Source organism: Alligator mississippiensis, chromosome 4 (genome assembly GCF_030867095.1).
Source record: "Alligator mississippiensis isolate rAllMis1 chromosome 4, rAllMis1, whole genome shotgun sequence".
Classification (NCBI taxonomy): Eukaryota; Metazoa; Chordata; order Crocodylia; family Alligatoridae; genus Alligator; species Alligator mississippiensis.
Genome location: NC_081827.1, coordinates 65150953 through 65166782, shown reverse-complemented (window position 1 = coordinate 65166782; position 15830 = coordinate 65150953). Strand labels below are relative to the sequence as shown.

The following is a 15830-nucleotide window of genomic DNA, read 5'->3' as shown; positions in this document are numbered from 1 at the left end:
TTGGTACAATGAAATAACCCTAACAAGCATTCCATCATCAGAAGAGTTTCACAGTTGAGTGGTAAAACATTACCTATTAATGGCTATTTCCATCCCTTTAACAAGCAGGTCTCCAGTGGCAGAGGAGGCAGTATAAAACTAAATAAGATTAATAATGCTGTCCAGTAATAGAAAACAGTGATCATACTGCTTGCTTTAAGGATCAACTTGAACAAAGGCCAAAGCTGGAACTGGAGTCATGGATCCCAGAAATGTGGTCAATCTTTGGTCAAAAGGGAATTGAATTACACCAGGAGACCCTTAGAGCTGGAAGCCTGCAGCTCTTACAATCAAAAGCCAGAGGAAACCTGCTTGGAAAACATGCATCTCCTCATTGAAGATCATAATAAACTCAGCATCACAAGTATTTAAAAAATATTCTATTAATTTTTCAGGGTAGTTTAGATAAGTCACTTCCCAAGAGTGTGTAGCTAGATGGGTTATCCTGCAGTGGTGACAGTGAGTAAAACTAGGTAATATCTGAAGTACATCTGCACAAAATTTTGTTTAAACTCAGAGTATCTGTCCAGTAGGCCTGTGCAAAGCAGCCAAGTATTCAATTCAGATTCAGATTTGGCCAATTCGGAGGGACAGTGATTTGATTCAGTGATTCAAATCACTGTCCCGATTTGATTCGGATCCAAAGATTTGGTGCCGATTCAGAGATTTGGCCATAGACTAAGCAGGCAGGAGTCCTTGAGGACACATGTGCCTCCAGCTGGTAAGTCTGTTGTGGAAGGGGGAGGGAAGAGGTTTGGGGAGGCTAGATCAAAGCCCCCACAGTGAGGGAGGGGCTGGGGCTTGGACAAGCTGCCCAGCTGGGGCGGGGGAGCATGGGACAAGGGGAGGGGGCTCCCATCACTGTGTGCCGCTGGTCTGGGAGGGCATGGGAGCGGGCATGTGCCCCCGGATCTACACAGAGTGGCTTGGGCCAGACTACGCTCCAGGTGGGCAGTAGAAGACACTGGGAGTGGGGGCTATGCTCTTCTACCACTTGTCCAGCTGGGGCAGGGAGGCACGGGATGTGGACATGGCTCACTGAGAGTGGGGGCTATGCTCTGCTGCCTCTTGTCTGGGCTGGGGTAGGGGGAGATGATACAGGTGCAGCTTGCTCTGGGAGGAAGGCACTGGGCATGGGGGCTATGCCCTCCTGCCACTTGCCCACCTGGGGCAGGGAGGTGCAGGACAGTGCTGCTGTGCTACCTCAGACAAGGGGTGTGCAGTGGTGGAAGTCGCTTCAGCCTCCCTGTGTCTCCTAGGCAAGCCGCAGCTTCACCCCACCGCACCCCGGCTGGGCGAGCTGCGGCAGGGCATGATGGCAGGCGCGTGCACCCAGATTGGGGCAGGGTTGGCAGCAGGGACTATGGGGAATTAGTTCTGAAATAGTTAAGGAGCTCCTGGAGGAGCTGGATTGGTACAAATCAGCAGGCCCGGATGACCTCCATCCATGGCTGCTGAAAGAATTGGCCAGTGTCATAGCTGAGCCGCTGGCACAGCTGTTTGGGCACTCGTGGTGCTCCAGTCAGGTCTCTGAGGACTGGAGAAGGGCCAATGTGGTGCCCATTTTCAAGAAAGGGACAAGGGATGAGCCAGGTAACTTTAGACCAGTCAGTCTTACCTCTATTCCTGGGAAGATGCTAGAGAAAATGATCAAAGAACACATTTGTGCAGGCCCAGCAGGGGAAACAATGCTGAGGGGAAACCAGCACGGGTTTGTCACAGGTAGATCCTGCCTGACAAACCTCATAGCCTTCTATGACCAGGTCACGCACTGCCTGGATGTGGGAGCCGAGGCTGATGTCATCTTCCTGGACTTTAGGAAGGCCTTTGACACAGTTTCGCACCCTATCCTCATTGGGAAGCTAGCTGACTGCAGAGTGGATGCCTACATGGTCAGGTGGGTGGCTAACTGGCTTAGGGACCGCACCCAGAGAGTGGTGGTGAATGGTTCTTTCTCAGCCTGGAGGGAGGCGGGCAGTGGGGTCCTGCAGGGTTCGGTCCTCGGACCGATATTATTCAATATCTTCATCAGCGATTTGGACGAGAGCATGGAGAGCACCCTCTCCAAGTTCGCTGATGATACCAAGTTATGGGGCAGAATTAGTACACCGGAGGGCAGGGAGCAGATTTAGGCTGATCTGGACAAGTTGGATCAATGGGCAAAGAGAAATAGGATGCAATTTAATAAAGATAAATGTAAGGTACTCCACCTGGGAAGGAGGAACCCCCAGCACACCTATAGATTGGGGAGTGTCGTTCTCAGCAGCTCGGAGGCAGAGAGGGATCTTGGAGTCATAATTGACTCCAAGATGAACATGAGCCGGCAGTGTAACGAGGCCATCAACAAGGCCAATTGCACCTTGTTGTGCATGAGCAGATGCATGACTAATAGAACAAAGGAGCTGATCCTCCCCCTCTATGCGGCACTGGTCAGGCCGCAGTTGAAATACTGTGTCCAGTTTTGGGTGCTGCACTTCAAGAGGGACGTGGGGAATCTCGAGAGGGTCCAGAGGAGGGCCACTCGCATGATTAGTGGCCTTTGTGATAGACCCTACGAGGAAAGGTTGAGAGAGCTGAATCTCTTCAGCCTTCACAAGAGACGGCTGAGGGGAGATCTTGTGGCTGCCTATAAATTTATTAGGGGAGGTCAATGGGGAATAGGGGAATCGCTGTTTACTAAGGCATCCCAGGGAGTGACTAGGAATAAACTAGTTGAGAGTGGATTTAGGTTAGATATTAGGAAGAAATTTTTCACAGTACAGGTGGCCAGGATCTGGAATGGACTTCCAAGAGAGGTGGTGCTATCACCTAGCTAGGAGGTCTTCAAGAGGAGGCTAGATAGTCACCTGGCTGGGGTCATCTGACCTCAGTCCTCTTTTCTGCCAGGGGCAGGGGGTCGGACACGATGATCCATTGTGGTCCCTTCCGACTCTACAATCTATGAATTTTAGGGTGGCTGCAACCCCCCCACCCCATATCCCCCGCTCCACTGCGCTCTGCTGGGCGGAGCCAGAGCTATGCTCCAGGCTGTGGCTGGGGCTAGCCGCCCAGAGCACAGCCCTGACTCCACCCACTCCATGGAGTGCAGCCTGGTGGCGGGCAGCTGGGGCTAGTTTCCTGGAGCCCAGCCCAGCCCACCCTGTGCAGATCTGGGGGCACACACATGCTCCCATACACTCCTGGACCAGAGGCACGCAGTGGCGGAAGACCCCCTCCATGAGTCCTGCAGTCCCCCTCACTTCCCTGGCTGGGCAGGGCTATTCCTCCCTTGCTGTGAGGGCGTTGATCTGCCCTCCCCCAATCCCGTCCCTCCTGCAACTGCTCACCATAACAGACTTACCAGCTGAAGGCAGCTGTGTCCAGCGTCCTTAGGGACTGCTGGCTGCTTATTATATGGCCAAATCGGTGCTGAATCTCTCTGAATCAATTCGGAGGCTTCCAATTTGATTTGGAGCTTTTAATGGGTCTCCCAATTCTATTTGGATTCAGAGATTTGGCCACCAAATTAATCCAAATCTCCAAATTTAATTGGCTACCAACGTTTCACACAGCCCTACTGTCCAGCTACCTTCTTTCCAATAAATATTCCAATATCTTGAGCTCAGGAAGATCGTGGTGAAGCCATAATAGCCTCTGGACACAAAATAACAAGGACAAATGGAGTTATCAAGGAGTTGGGAGCTGTTTAATTTAATAATAAGTTGTTGGTGAATTGATTTGATCTCTTGGATGAAGCTCAGATATGAAAACCCATAGATATATTATTTATTCTATGTGCCTGGTTAATATAGATGAGGAATAAATCTTTCTATTAAAATCCTCAAGGTTTATGTTTTAAATTCTGAGCAGCTTCTACTTGGTGATTTGTGCTACATTAAAAATTATATAAATTGCTTAGTAAAATCAGCCGATCAAAATAGTGGTTTTAGCATCCCTCATTTGTCCAGAGTACCATACTCTAAGCATTAAACAAACATTCTAACTGGGAATGTGAATAAATCATGCAAATTGAAGCAAGATAAAAAGCGAAAATTCTGCGTGTTATGTTTTATACTCCAGTTTAGGAGGGCTGTTTCCTTTTTAAGCAGGCCTGTTTCAGAGATTCTTTACAATGACAGAACTCCTTTATTTCTCACTGCAGCCCTGTTATCCTGCAAATGTAGAAGGAAAGACTCACATTTATAGGTGCAAATATCAATAGGGGTGTTGGGAATCAATACAATGGTGTAGCAAAAACATTGGCAGGATTTTTCAGTGTCATGCAGGAAATACTTGAATGCATTCAGTAAGTGATTGTGAGGAACAATAACAATCCCAGGGCACCAGGGTTAAAATGAGGAGTGGAGTGCTCTTTCGTTTACTCTGAGGGAGTGGCAGTCTTGCCATACCTCCTTTTCCTCCTTGGCTGATCATTTGTAGGAGGAGGGGGAGTGATCAGTCAAGGAGGAAGAGGTGGGATAGCAAGAGTGCCAGTCCCGCAAAGTGAGCAAAAGAGCGTATAGCATTCCTCATTTTAACTCTGGTGTCTTGGGATTGCTGTCATTCCTCACAACCACATACTAAATGTATTCAAGTATTTCCTGCTTGACACTGAAGAATCCTAACATCTTTGCTTTAACTATAACAAAGAATTCTGCTTTGTTTTGCTTTTCTTTAACTATGGCATGTTAGGTTGACCAAGGAGATATTAAGGAGTCAAAAGGGACAAAAGCATACTCCCAATCAGTGATGCCTTCTGTAGAAGAAATGCTTTTGTGTTTCATTGAAAGTGAACTTTAAACTGTATTTGTAAACTGTGTCAAAATATTGATGTGTAAACCACTAGGGAATATAAAGACAGCTTGAATGGGTTGGGCAAGTGTATGAAGTGGGAATAGGTGAAGAGAACAGTTCAAACTTTAATCAGCTCTGATGCTTCTTGATTCTAGATCAGTGGTCTCCAGCCTTAAGTAGGAGATCAGCTTTGGCATTTAAAAGCAACTCAAGATCTACTGTGTACCAGCACCACCCTTCTATCCCCCCCCTCCCCCCACAGCCCCTGCCCAGCAGGTAAGTCTTTGGGGAAGGGGGCGGGGGGTGCAGATCGAGGCAGAGGGAGAAAAAATTATTTGGGGGCACGCCTCCCCAGCAGGTAGTCCCACCTGGCTAGGGCCCCACTCAACTTACCCTGCCCCTGCCTCTGCAGCACTGTCCCTTGCCACAGGGGCCTTGATCTAGCCCCCTCCCCTTCCCATGCAAGCAGGCACTCAGCCCTGCCCCCCAGCCTCAGATCAGCTCCAAGAGACTCTGAGATCTACCAGTGGATCGAGTCTGATATCCACTGGTTGGTGACCACTGTCCTAGAGGCTTTGGGTTTTGTGTAATGGAGCATTAGAAGAGAAATGGGCAGTATGAATGGCAAAACCTCCAGTGTAAACAGAATATTCTTGTTGTATTCCATGATTTTTTCCATAGTCTTTCTTGGGGGCTAGATGTTTATATTCTGAGTAATGCAGTATTTGATTGACACCATTGGAACCTATATTTGTTGAATGCTAATTACATTTCACACTGGTCTGTTTTAATGATTAAGGTCTTCCTTAATCTTTAAAATTCAGCGCTCAGGCTATGCTGCCATACATATTGCTGACACAACAAGATGCTTGTAGAAGCAGCTGAACTAAGACAATGAAAAATTAATGTGTTGTATTAAAACAGACTAGTCTAGTTAGTAATAAGTGAAAGAAAGGTATGGAGGTGAACTTATTTACACATTGTATTCATTTTAACCTCTCTTTTATAGAGTAGAGCAGCTAAACAGCTTTCATAAAGCTTTTTTGTTTGTTAAACAATTTTAAAAAGATAAATGTAGCTGAATGATTTTAAACCCAAAAGTTCTTCTTTCCAAGCTTCCTTAAAAATATGCTAGCAATCATAGTAAACAAGCAGACACCTAGACTAGTTTATAAGTTCTACCATTTATATTTTTTCTCAGCTATTTTGTGACGCATGTAAGTAAAACCTAGTGGTTGCTTCCCCTTTGCATATAATAAAACCTTGCCCGTATTCTTTCTGTCAGTCTAACCCCTCTTTCTTTTCCATTGACATATTTCTAGTACCTGTTCAGACCAACCAGACACTTCTGCCTCATATGTACAGAATCCACAATGCTCCAGCCCCTTTTCACAAAATGGATACATCCTCCCTGTGGTTTGGAATTGATATACGCTGTCAAAAAGCATTTTCCAAATGGGTTCTTGTCACCTTTACCAGATTTTATCCTCCATTGTAGGATTGTGCAGTCTAATGTTGCGTTTCAAATCATTTTTGGCTGAGAAAGTGTGTAATAGAATCAGGGCACCCCATGAATACTCTTAACAGTAGGAACTGCCTCTTTGTTTTGAACACTAGAATCCCAATAGGCCCATGACAGCAGTGAAATTATACTTTTGACCTTGTTCACTAAAGTGCTCTTTGCTCTTTATGATTAAACAAGAGTAACCAACAATAGCTTTTCTAAAATGTATACATTTCTTCCTTTTTTTTTTTCCCCCAGGAACCCCAGAGAAGACACTAAGCAGTCCTTAGCTGATAACTTTCCCCCTAAGCTCATTCCCTGCTCTACACATATGATCATGGGTGTATATAAGCATAAATGAGAGGTGCTTCCAAAACAGTGGTGCTGTTTGTTACTCCATCCTTTTTGAACAACACTGTAACAAAGGAAATAATTTCCCCTTTTCTGTTGTTTCAGCACCATTCTTTTTAAAGGCAGGAGGTGACAACTTGCTCCAACTTTTGCTTAGGGTACTGGCACTGAACATAGCAAATAAACAGGATGTGTATGTGAGAGTGTTCATGTCGGGGATCATTCATTTGGCTCCTTATGAAGAATTATATATGTATGGAATAAAATTAAAGGAATAGAAAGGAAATGAAAGAAATCTATACATGTGCATGCATGTGTGTGTGTTTGTGTATATGTGTGTGTCTCTAATTTTATTTCCATTGCTTTAATTTTCTTTCAAACTCTGGATGGTTCTTACATTTATGTAAGTGCCAGAGCATGGCCTCTCCAGCCCTCATGTAGATACAATATTTATTGTCATTTTTATTGTATCATTTTCACAAAAGAGGATTACACATTACTTGCATAGTTTTAGGGTTTGCAGAATCAGGAAATGCATGTCACAGATTAACCTGGTCTTAAAAGAGATGACTAAGCAGCTCAGCCAAGTTTAACTTCTTCAATTATGTTTAAAAACATATTTATATATACTGTTCTGTCTACTTCCTCCAGCTCTGAATGGCTGAGGATAATTGCCCTGAGTGTAGATTCAATATAGGGATGCCACAAAGTGTGGTTTTGATTGTATTTGTGTAGGACATGTGTTAAAAAAAATTAGGCTCAATAGAGAGGAAACTAGGTAAAATATGATGGTCAGTGTTTATAACAGATGCCAAACTAAATTAACTAAAAGCTTCGCTGATCTCAAAACAATGAGTTGTGTGTGTTTCATTTATTCAATTGTTCTAACATGAAATATTATTTTGGGGTACTTTTTAAACAGCACAAGTCAGATGACAAAAAATTAACTTTAAAATAATGTGGAGCCCAAAATATTTAGATTTCACTTCTTGGAAGAAAGTAGTTTTTTATTTTTTCATTGCAGTTCTAAACGAGTGATTGTTATGGGTTTGGGAGTAACCATGTCATCAAAAAGATATTCAAATAAACTGGTTCCCAAAAAACAGGTATTATCTAGTCTCATTTGCAGCCTAGAATTATAGTTGTACTATAATGTATTTCACCAGGTTAGTTTAAATTAAATGTCACTGCTGAACATGGCAGAATCGGGTGGCTTGTATGACTCATTCTTTTAAGATAGTGTGCAGCAATTCTGTTAGCATCCTATCAGTTTGTGATCATTCTACTTTGGCCTGGTGCAGACTATTTATCAATATACTGATGCCATAATCCCTTCAAACCGAGACTGTTGCTCACATGAGCAATTACAGATGAAAAGGTTATAAAAACTGACTTATTTCAATAGTTGTCTCTGCTTCAAAGTCAAATAACTTGATCATCAGCAAAAATTAAAGCTAACAATACTATCACACAAAATAGTCAATCATCTTGATTCAGTTGTTTAAATTAATGTAATGAACTTTCATGCATGCCATAGAGCAGGGGTGGCTCTGGAGTCCAAACTTTCATGTCCAAACTGAGTAATGTGCTTGCTGCAAGCAGTTGTCACATTACATGATATAATAGCTATGGAAGCTGGTCACCTCATGCTTGTGCAAAGATTCAAGGAGACGCATGTTAACTTCTGAAGAGCCGCGTGTGGCTCTGGAGCTGTGGTTTGGCCACCCCTGCCACAGAGCCCAATGGTGACTCCCAACAAGCCATTTTTGAGTTAAAAAAAGAAAGAGCCATAAGGTATTTAAATGCGTTATTTAGAAGAAAATTCTATCTGCCACCATTTCTGTCCAAATGATTTCATGCTTATCTTCCCTATTTAGAAAATAAATAGAATGGTAATGGCAGTAGGCGGATATGATGTTATGTAAGTTTCTGTGTTTCACTCTTACTGCTAATATTCAACACATTGTATTATTTGCAAGATAAGTGCATTAAAAAGTCCCTTTCCAAGTAGAGCTATTTTCTCCAATTTCTTGGCCCTGTAGGCTACTTGTAGTTGGGCTCCCCTATTTCCTGTGCTTCCCAGCAAATCCTCAGTCTCTCCACCTATCCCTAATAATTACATCATTCATACACAATGCTTTCAAAACAACTTGCCCCTTTCTGTCATTCTGTTGTACATGTATGTGAGGACTATGTTGATCCACTAGAACATGAAGTGACTCATGGGAAAGTTACAGATTGTAATTTGGCAAATGTGACTGTAAAAAAGCTGATTGTGAAAAGCATGACCTTAAGGGCTGTGTTCTGGATATGATCTGTGTTTTGACACAACCATTACATTTTGATGCGCATGTACATATTTTGATAGGTTTCCAGTGCCACTAGGATACCAGTCCATGAGGTAGCAGCAAACAAACTAATCAAATTAAGTGGTAATTATCAAAAATAAAGGCAGCATAAAGGATCACCAGTGGAGGAATCAATGAGATTTAATGCAAATAACAGTAGCTGGCTTTGTGCACAGACTGAAATAATACAACAGTAAATGTGCTCAAATTCTGATCTACGCTGCGTGGACAGTCCCTAAGCTGATTGTTAAATCTGTTGGATCGCATATGCTTCTTCCAACCAGTAAGTAAAGCACTGTGTGCACTCCACTTAAACGGCTGCATAAATAATAAAAAGTAAAGAATACAATTCTATTACTAGATTGTATACATTGGCAATAAATATAGTAGAAACATTATGGACCAAGTTCTTCCTTGGGGCAGTTCTGTTTCAGCCAGTGGAATGACACCCTGGGAGAATGTGGCCTTATGTACAACAGATATTTAGTAGAGGTGACAGAAAAATGTTCATTGTATGATGGAATTTTCTTTGTGCCACTTGCAGAAATGCGTGTGAAATCTGCCAGATGATCTATAGTCATCCCATTACCTGTCTTCCTTTGGCAGGTAGCTAGTTAGATGTGTGTTGAACAAGATTTGCCTTGCCATTTCCATTTGCTGCTAGAATGGAAATTTTTTGACATGACATATGACCAATCAATAACTGGAAAGTGACTTCCATGAGTCATCTGAAACCAGTTGGTTAGTGTGCGTCAGCCACTACCAGGATTAAAGCCTGCAAAGGTTTTCTTTAAAATCAGTGATTCTGCAGCACCTCCTCTGGGTTTTTGACTTTTACTAATAAGGATACCCTATAGTCATATGCTGTGATAAATCCTGTTCTCATTTTTCGGGTGTCAGATTTTTCTGAGCTCTAAAAATTGTGGTAAACTTGGCATACACAAATTATACTCTTGCTATTTAATCTAACTGACATAGGATGAGAGTTGGTATAATGTTTTAGTAATGATTTGGGAAAAAAAGATTGTCTTGCTGTGGTCTGAAGAGAATAAGAACCTCACTAAGATTAGAAAGACACCTTGTGGCCCTGTATCCTCTGTAGTATTTGCTAATGATGCTTTTTGATAATTGCAGAGCCATCATAATCCGAAATGGAGAAGTCGTTCCAATGTCTTCAGAATTCACGCCAGAAACTGAGCGTCAGCGGCTACAGTATCTGGTAAGAGACTTGAAGTCTGTACCTGCTGAATGCTGTCCTGTCGTATGTCTACAAGAGTTATTAGGTAACATTAGTGAGCAAATAGCAAGCCTCCGTCCCAATGTTTTCTGTGCAGTGGTATATAATGCATCGGTCTGGTATTTGTGTGCGTGCGAATGATATAGGAATTATGTGGTTTCCCTTGCTTAATTAGCAAGGCTAGGGATCCTGACAGGTATTACTTTTGTTGCACCTTATATGTGAGTTTTGCACAACAAATCATGATCTGCCAGCTGGCCACACATTACAGTTATTGCAGGATACCTGTATGCCACAAAGAACTTGCTGTTTCAATGAGCAATTTCTTTGTGGCTGGTCCATTATTTTTATCCAAAGGTGTGACACGTTCAATTGGTCTGTCAGGGGTCTTCCTCTAGACTTTTTGTCATGCAATAAGAACAGTGTGCAAACATGTGTGCCTAGGTGTTAAAAGGGCCTACTTTCCTGAAGGGGAATAAAAATGGTCCCACCTCCTGGAGTTCCTGAAGACAGATGAGTGGAGTGGTGCTCCCACTGGCTGTGTGTCTGGAGAGCCATTGCCCCTTCCCTCCCTTACTACCATAGTGATAGTCCCATACTGGGGCTGCCCACTTGGCCTCAATCTTTGGGAACTCTGAGAGACAAAAGGGACAGACCAGTGCTGTCATCACCTGCAAAGAGCCCTGCATGCCAGATCCAGCCCATGAAGCCAGAGGAATTTAACACCCCGGGATAATTAATGATATTTTTTTATAAAAATGAAACTTAGCAGCATAACTTGGTGGGAAGGGAAACTGGGGCAGCAGCCCCAGGTGCCACCATTAGGAGTGGACACAAAAATAGCCACCACCACGTTAGCAGTTTGATCGTGCTGCTGCCCTTGGCACAGCAGCAGCTGGTACTGCCTTGTGTGTTATGGCTACCCTCGATGCAGAGCTGCCCTGCTATGCCTCTGGTGAAACCATATATGCTTCATATAAAACATCATTAATCAGTGTCATTTTAGCAAGGGTTTTGATATGGTTTCCCACAACATTCTCGTAGGCAAGCTAAAGAAGCATGGGCTGGATGAATGGACTGTAAGGTAGATTGAAAACTGGCTGGAGCTTTGGGCTCAGAGTAGTAATCACTGGCTTAATGTCTAGTTGGCAGCCAGTATGAAGTGGAGTTCCCCAGGAGTCGGTCCAGGTGCCAGTTTTGTTCATTGTCTTCATCAATGACCTGGAAGATGGCATAGAGTGTGCCCTCAGCAAGTTTGCAGATGACACCAAGCTGGGGAGAGTAGTAGATACGTGGGAGGGTAGGACTAGGATTCAGAGTGACCTAGACAAATTGTAGAATTGGGCCAAAAAGAATCTCTCATGAGGTTCAGCACGGGTAAGTGCAAAGTCCTGCACTTAAGTCGGAACAATCCCATGCACGAGTACAGGGTGGGGTCTGACTGGCTGGGCAGCAGCTCTGCAGAAAAGGACGTGGGGGTTACAGTGGACAATAGACTGAATATGAGCCAACAGTGTGCCCTTGTTGCCAAGAAGGCTAACGATATGCTGGGCTGCATTGGTAGGTATGTAGCCAGTAGATCAAGGGAAGTGATTATTCCACTCTATTCAGCATTGGTGAGGCATATCTGGAGTGTTGTGTTCAGTTTTGGGCACCCCCCCACTACAGAAAGGATGTGGACAAATTGTAGAGTGTCCAGCGCAGGGCAACAAAAATGGTGAGGGGGCTGGGGACTTGACTTTTAAAGAGAGGCTGAGGGAACTGGGTTTATTTAGTCTAGAGAGGAGAGGACTGAGAGGAGATTTAATAGCAGCCTTTAACTACCTGAAGTGGGGTTCAAAAGAGGATGGAGCTAGATTGTTCTCAGTGGTAGCAGAAGACAACACCGAGCACTGGTCTCAAGTTATAGCAAGGGAGGTTTAGTTTAGATATTAGGAATAATTTTTTCACTAGGAAGGTGGTAAAACACTGTAACAGGTTACCCAGAATGGTGGTGGAAGCTTCATCCTTAGTGGTTTTCAAGACCTGGGTAGACAAAGCCTTGGCTGGGATGATCTAGTTGGGGATTCTGCCATGTTCAGCAGTGACATTTAATTTCAACTAACCTGGTGAAATACATTACAGTACAGCTATAATTCTAGGCTGCAAATGAGATTAAATGTTTCCTGTTTGTTGAGAACAAGTTTATTTGAATATCTTTTTGATGACAGTTACTCCCAAACCCGTAACAATCACTAGTTTAGAACTGCAACCCCCTGGTTTGAGCAGGGGGTTGGACTAGTTGACCTCTTGAGGTCTCTTCTGACCCAAATTTTCTATGAATCTAAGATTGCAGACCCTTTCAAGTTTAAGGCTTATGCATCCTTTAAAGTTCCCAGGGCTGTTGGTGTTCCTGTACCAGTAGCACTTTAACATTTCCAGGTGGCAAGGGTAACAGGGCTCCCTGCAAGCCTTCTGCAGCAGCAGCAGGCAGTCATAGGGGGTCCGTACCCCCAGTCAGACCCTGCCAGCCATTTACAACAGAAGCAAGAGTGAGAGGGTTCCCTGTAAGTGCTATCCCCTCTCTCTCTCTGTCTGTCTCTCTGTCCCAGCTATTTAAAAGGCTGGCAGAGATGCATAGCTCTGGAGCATGCTGCTTGGTGTTGTGCTCTGGGCTCTGCCTCCTTGCTTGCCCAGATGCTTAGAGGGTACCATGCTCCAGCTGCCTGCCCTCTTGTTAAAGTTCCCCATGGCAAGCAGCCAGCAAATGGGTGGGCAGCCTCCAGGTCCAGGACAGAACCGCCACGGTGGCTGCCCTGTCCCTGTTGCTTCACTGGACACTTGAAAGAGAACATGGGCACGATTCCCAGGATTGGAAAGCAGCTCCCTGGTCTCAGGCAGCTCACAGGCTGGGAAGTTGAAAGGGTGCATAGGCAGCCCAGAAGCTGGGCTGCTTGTCCAACACTTGGGCAGTGGTTGCCTCTCCCCTTGCTCAGCCTCTGCTACTCTCTGTAACTTCCCTTTCCCTGTTGCTGCTTGGTCATCGTGCAAGGGTTTTAGCCCCGTGGTCAGTCACTACTGCCATTGCAGCTGCCCTGTCCCCACTGCCACCAGGCAGAGGAGGAATTGCAGAGCACTGTGGAAAAGTGGTGCATCTAAGACATCCACATGTGAAGTATGTCTCTGTTTGAAACAACTTCTTTGTTGTCTGGCTGCCATTTTTTTTGTGTGCCAGATCAGCCATTTTTAATTTATTGATTTAATTAATCATGATTCTTTGAACATGTAATATGTTACGATTTGTTATGGGAAACTTTTGTGTAACATCTCTTGGGGGTCTATGAGGCATATCTCTCATGGGCTATCTCATTTAGAGAGGGGATCTCAATCACTGTGTGGCTGTGGGTTAGAAGGAATGAGTCCACGAAGCTGGTGGGAGTCATGCTAGCTGAGAAGAGACAGGAAACTTAAAATGCAAAACAGCCTTATTTTGTAAGCCAGAACAATATATTTTGACTTTTACCACTGTTAAAACTAACAGTTGAGCCCCATTGATTGCTTGGTCACAAACGCTGTCACAGTAAGTGCTGCTTTGAACACAGTGCTACAAACCAGTCTCAGTTTCGCTCTCTGAAAGTCAACTTTTGGTGAACATAGACTAATCATTAACTTTGTGTTAATGCCTGGTTTCAGGTTGGCATGTCCAGGCCTAATGGCCTTCCCCTGTTCCTCAGCTTGGGCCAAGCATCACATTTTTCAGCTGGGTAGAAATGCAGTTCTTTCTTTAAAAATAACGTTTTAAAAGAAAAAAATAGCTTTCTGTTTTGTATTTAGATCGGATTCCTATTCAGGTTCATTGCTAAAGTCTGAAAAATTCAGAGGAAAGAGCTACTGTGGGTGTACTGGTATTCAGAGACAAATACAAAGCAGGCCTGATAAATATTTATATTTAGTTACATTTAAGGTAATTTGTTTTTCATTTAAAATGAAGGGAATCTGTAGTATCTTGGGGGTCTGGCACTTCTCTAGGAAATAAGAGATAACACATTTGCCTACAAGGGTTTTTTCCCCTCTTTTGATGTTCTTTCTGGCTTATATTTGAAACCAGCAGCTGATTTGAAAAGCACTTCTATAGCTTCCTTTGGAATTTTCTTACCTTTGTATGTTTGTTTGTTTTATTTCTATATGTAGCAAATGTGCCTGGGCCATGGGTATCATGTTCAAAGGAAGTCCATGAAAGATAGCAAGAGCGTGAAACAGAATTAGAGATAAATTCAAATATTCTATAAGTAAAACTTTTGCTTTAGTGTTAAAAAGTTAAAATAAAATAAAAGCAGCTCTATAACAGTGCTTGGAAAAACAAGTGTTAGGTAAGGGGAAACCTGAATTGGACTCCAAGGTTTCTTATTTAGTTTAAACATGCTCCCACTTCAAGGGCTTTCGATGCTTGGTTTAAGCTATTTTGAGTTCCCTGTCACCCTCCTTATCTATCCTGGGTAATCACCAGACTCTTCCATCATCCTTTTATATCATGGTAAACCTAGATTCACTGCATTTCCTTGCCTTAAGGGCATTTACTTTGGTTTCATTTGAATGCAGTTCTCTGATGCCAGCCAGAATATATATAGTTCCTTGCATGCTGAACAGAAATGTACATAATGATCATTGTAGCATAAATATTTCACTCTGCAGCTGTAAATGCAAATATCATCTTCCCCAGAGCGTATTTACCTGGGGAGTTCATGTGAAGCAAGCTAGGGTAAGTAAGCTAGTAAACGAGCTACTCCACACTGATTTCCCATGTCAGCGTCCTTAGTGTGTGCTAAGCACAATGGAGTTCACTCCACTTGTAAGTGGTTGCTACCCTGTAACAGTCATCCAGCCAAGGAGTTAATGCTTTTGTGCCATAAACTTACCTTGTAGTTTACAACACACAGACTCTTCCCTCGGTGTATGTTTTAATTTAAATAAACAATACATTGCACCTGTTCCACCCTTGCCTTCTCCACAAAGGGAGAAGTGACATAATGCAGTGTTACAAGTAGAACTGGTTAAACAGCCTAAGAAAACATTTGAATAGGGAGTTTTCTGAGTAGCTCACATTACAATGTTGTCACGCCAACATCCTTGACAGCATGCACCTGCTCCACAGCAGTTCCAAGGGGCAGGAGCTACTGCTCAGTGAGTCATTCTCACCCCAGCCACCTAGATAGGAACGGCCTTGCCTGCAGCTTTACTCACCATTGTCTGCCTTCCTATCCAGGAAAAAAATGTACAGCTAAAACACAATCTGCTTCTAATTCAGTGCAGCCCTTCAATACTGCTTGTTGGTTCATAAACAGGCCATGTGGATAGTTGCAACAGAGGCGGTCTGTCAGTGAGCTAGAAACTTCTAGGAGCTTTCAGTGACGGGGCCCTGCAATCGGGCAGCTCCTCCGCAACGTGTCACTTAAGGCAGAGGTCATTTAGCAAAACATGTACAAGTGTTGTCCTTAAATTCCCTTCCCTTAAGGCTCGCACCACTTTGTGCCTTCTAAATAGGTTCTGTGCATGTCGTAATCCCTCCTAGACAAGCTTTTGCCAGCCTCCTTTTGCTTTG

General features: G+C 43.7%; 1 protein-coding gene across 3 annotated transcripts in view; it reads left to right on the top strand.

The window, feature by feature from the left end:
- PPM1H (protein phosphatase, Mg2+/Mn2+ dependent 1H) overlaps positions 1-15830 on the top strand; it is a 223040-nt gene that overhangs the window by 149097 nt on the left and 58113 nt on the right. For all 3 annotated transcript variants that reach the window (XM_014595899.3, XM_019493020.2, XM_019493011.2), the window contains exon 5: positions 10150-10234. In XM_014595899.3, the coding sequence (XP_014451385.1) occupies positions 10150-10234 (85 nt within the window). The remainder of the gene's footprint in view (positions 1-10149; positions 10235-15830) is intronic.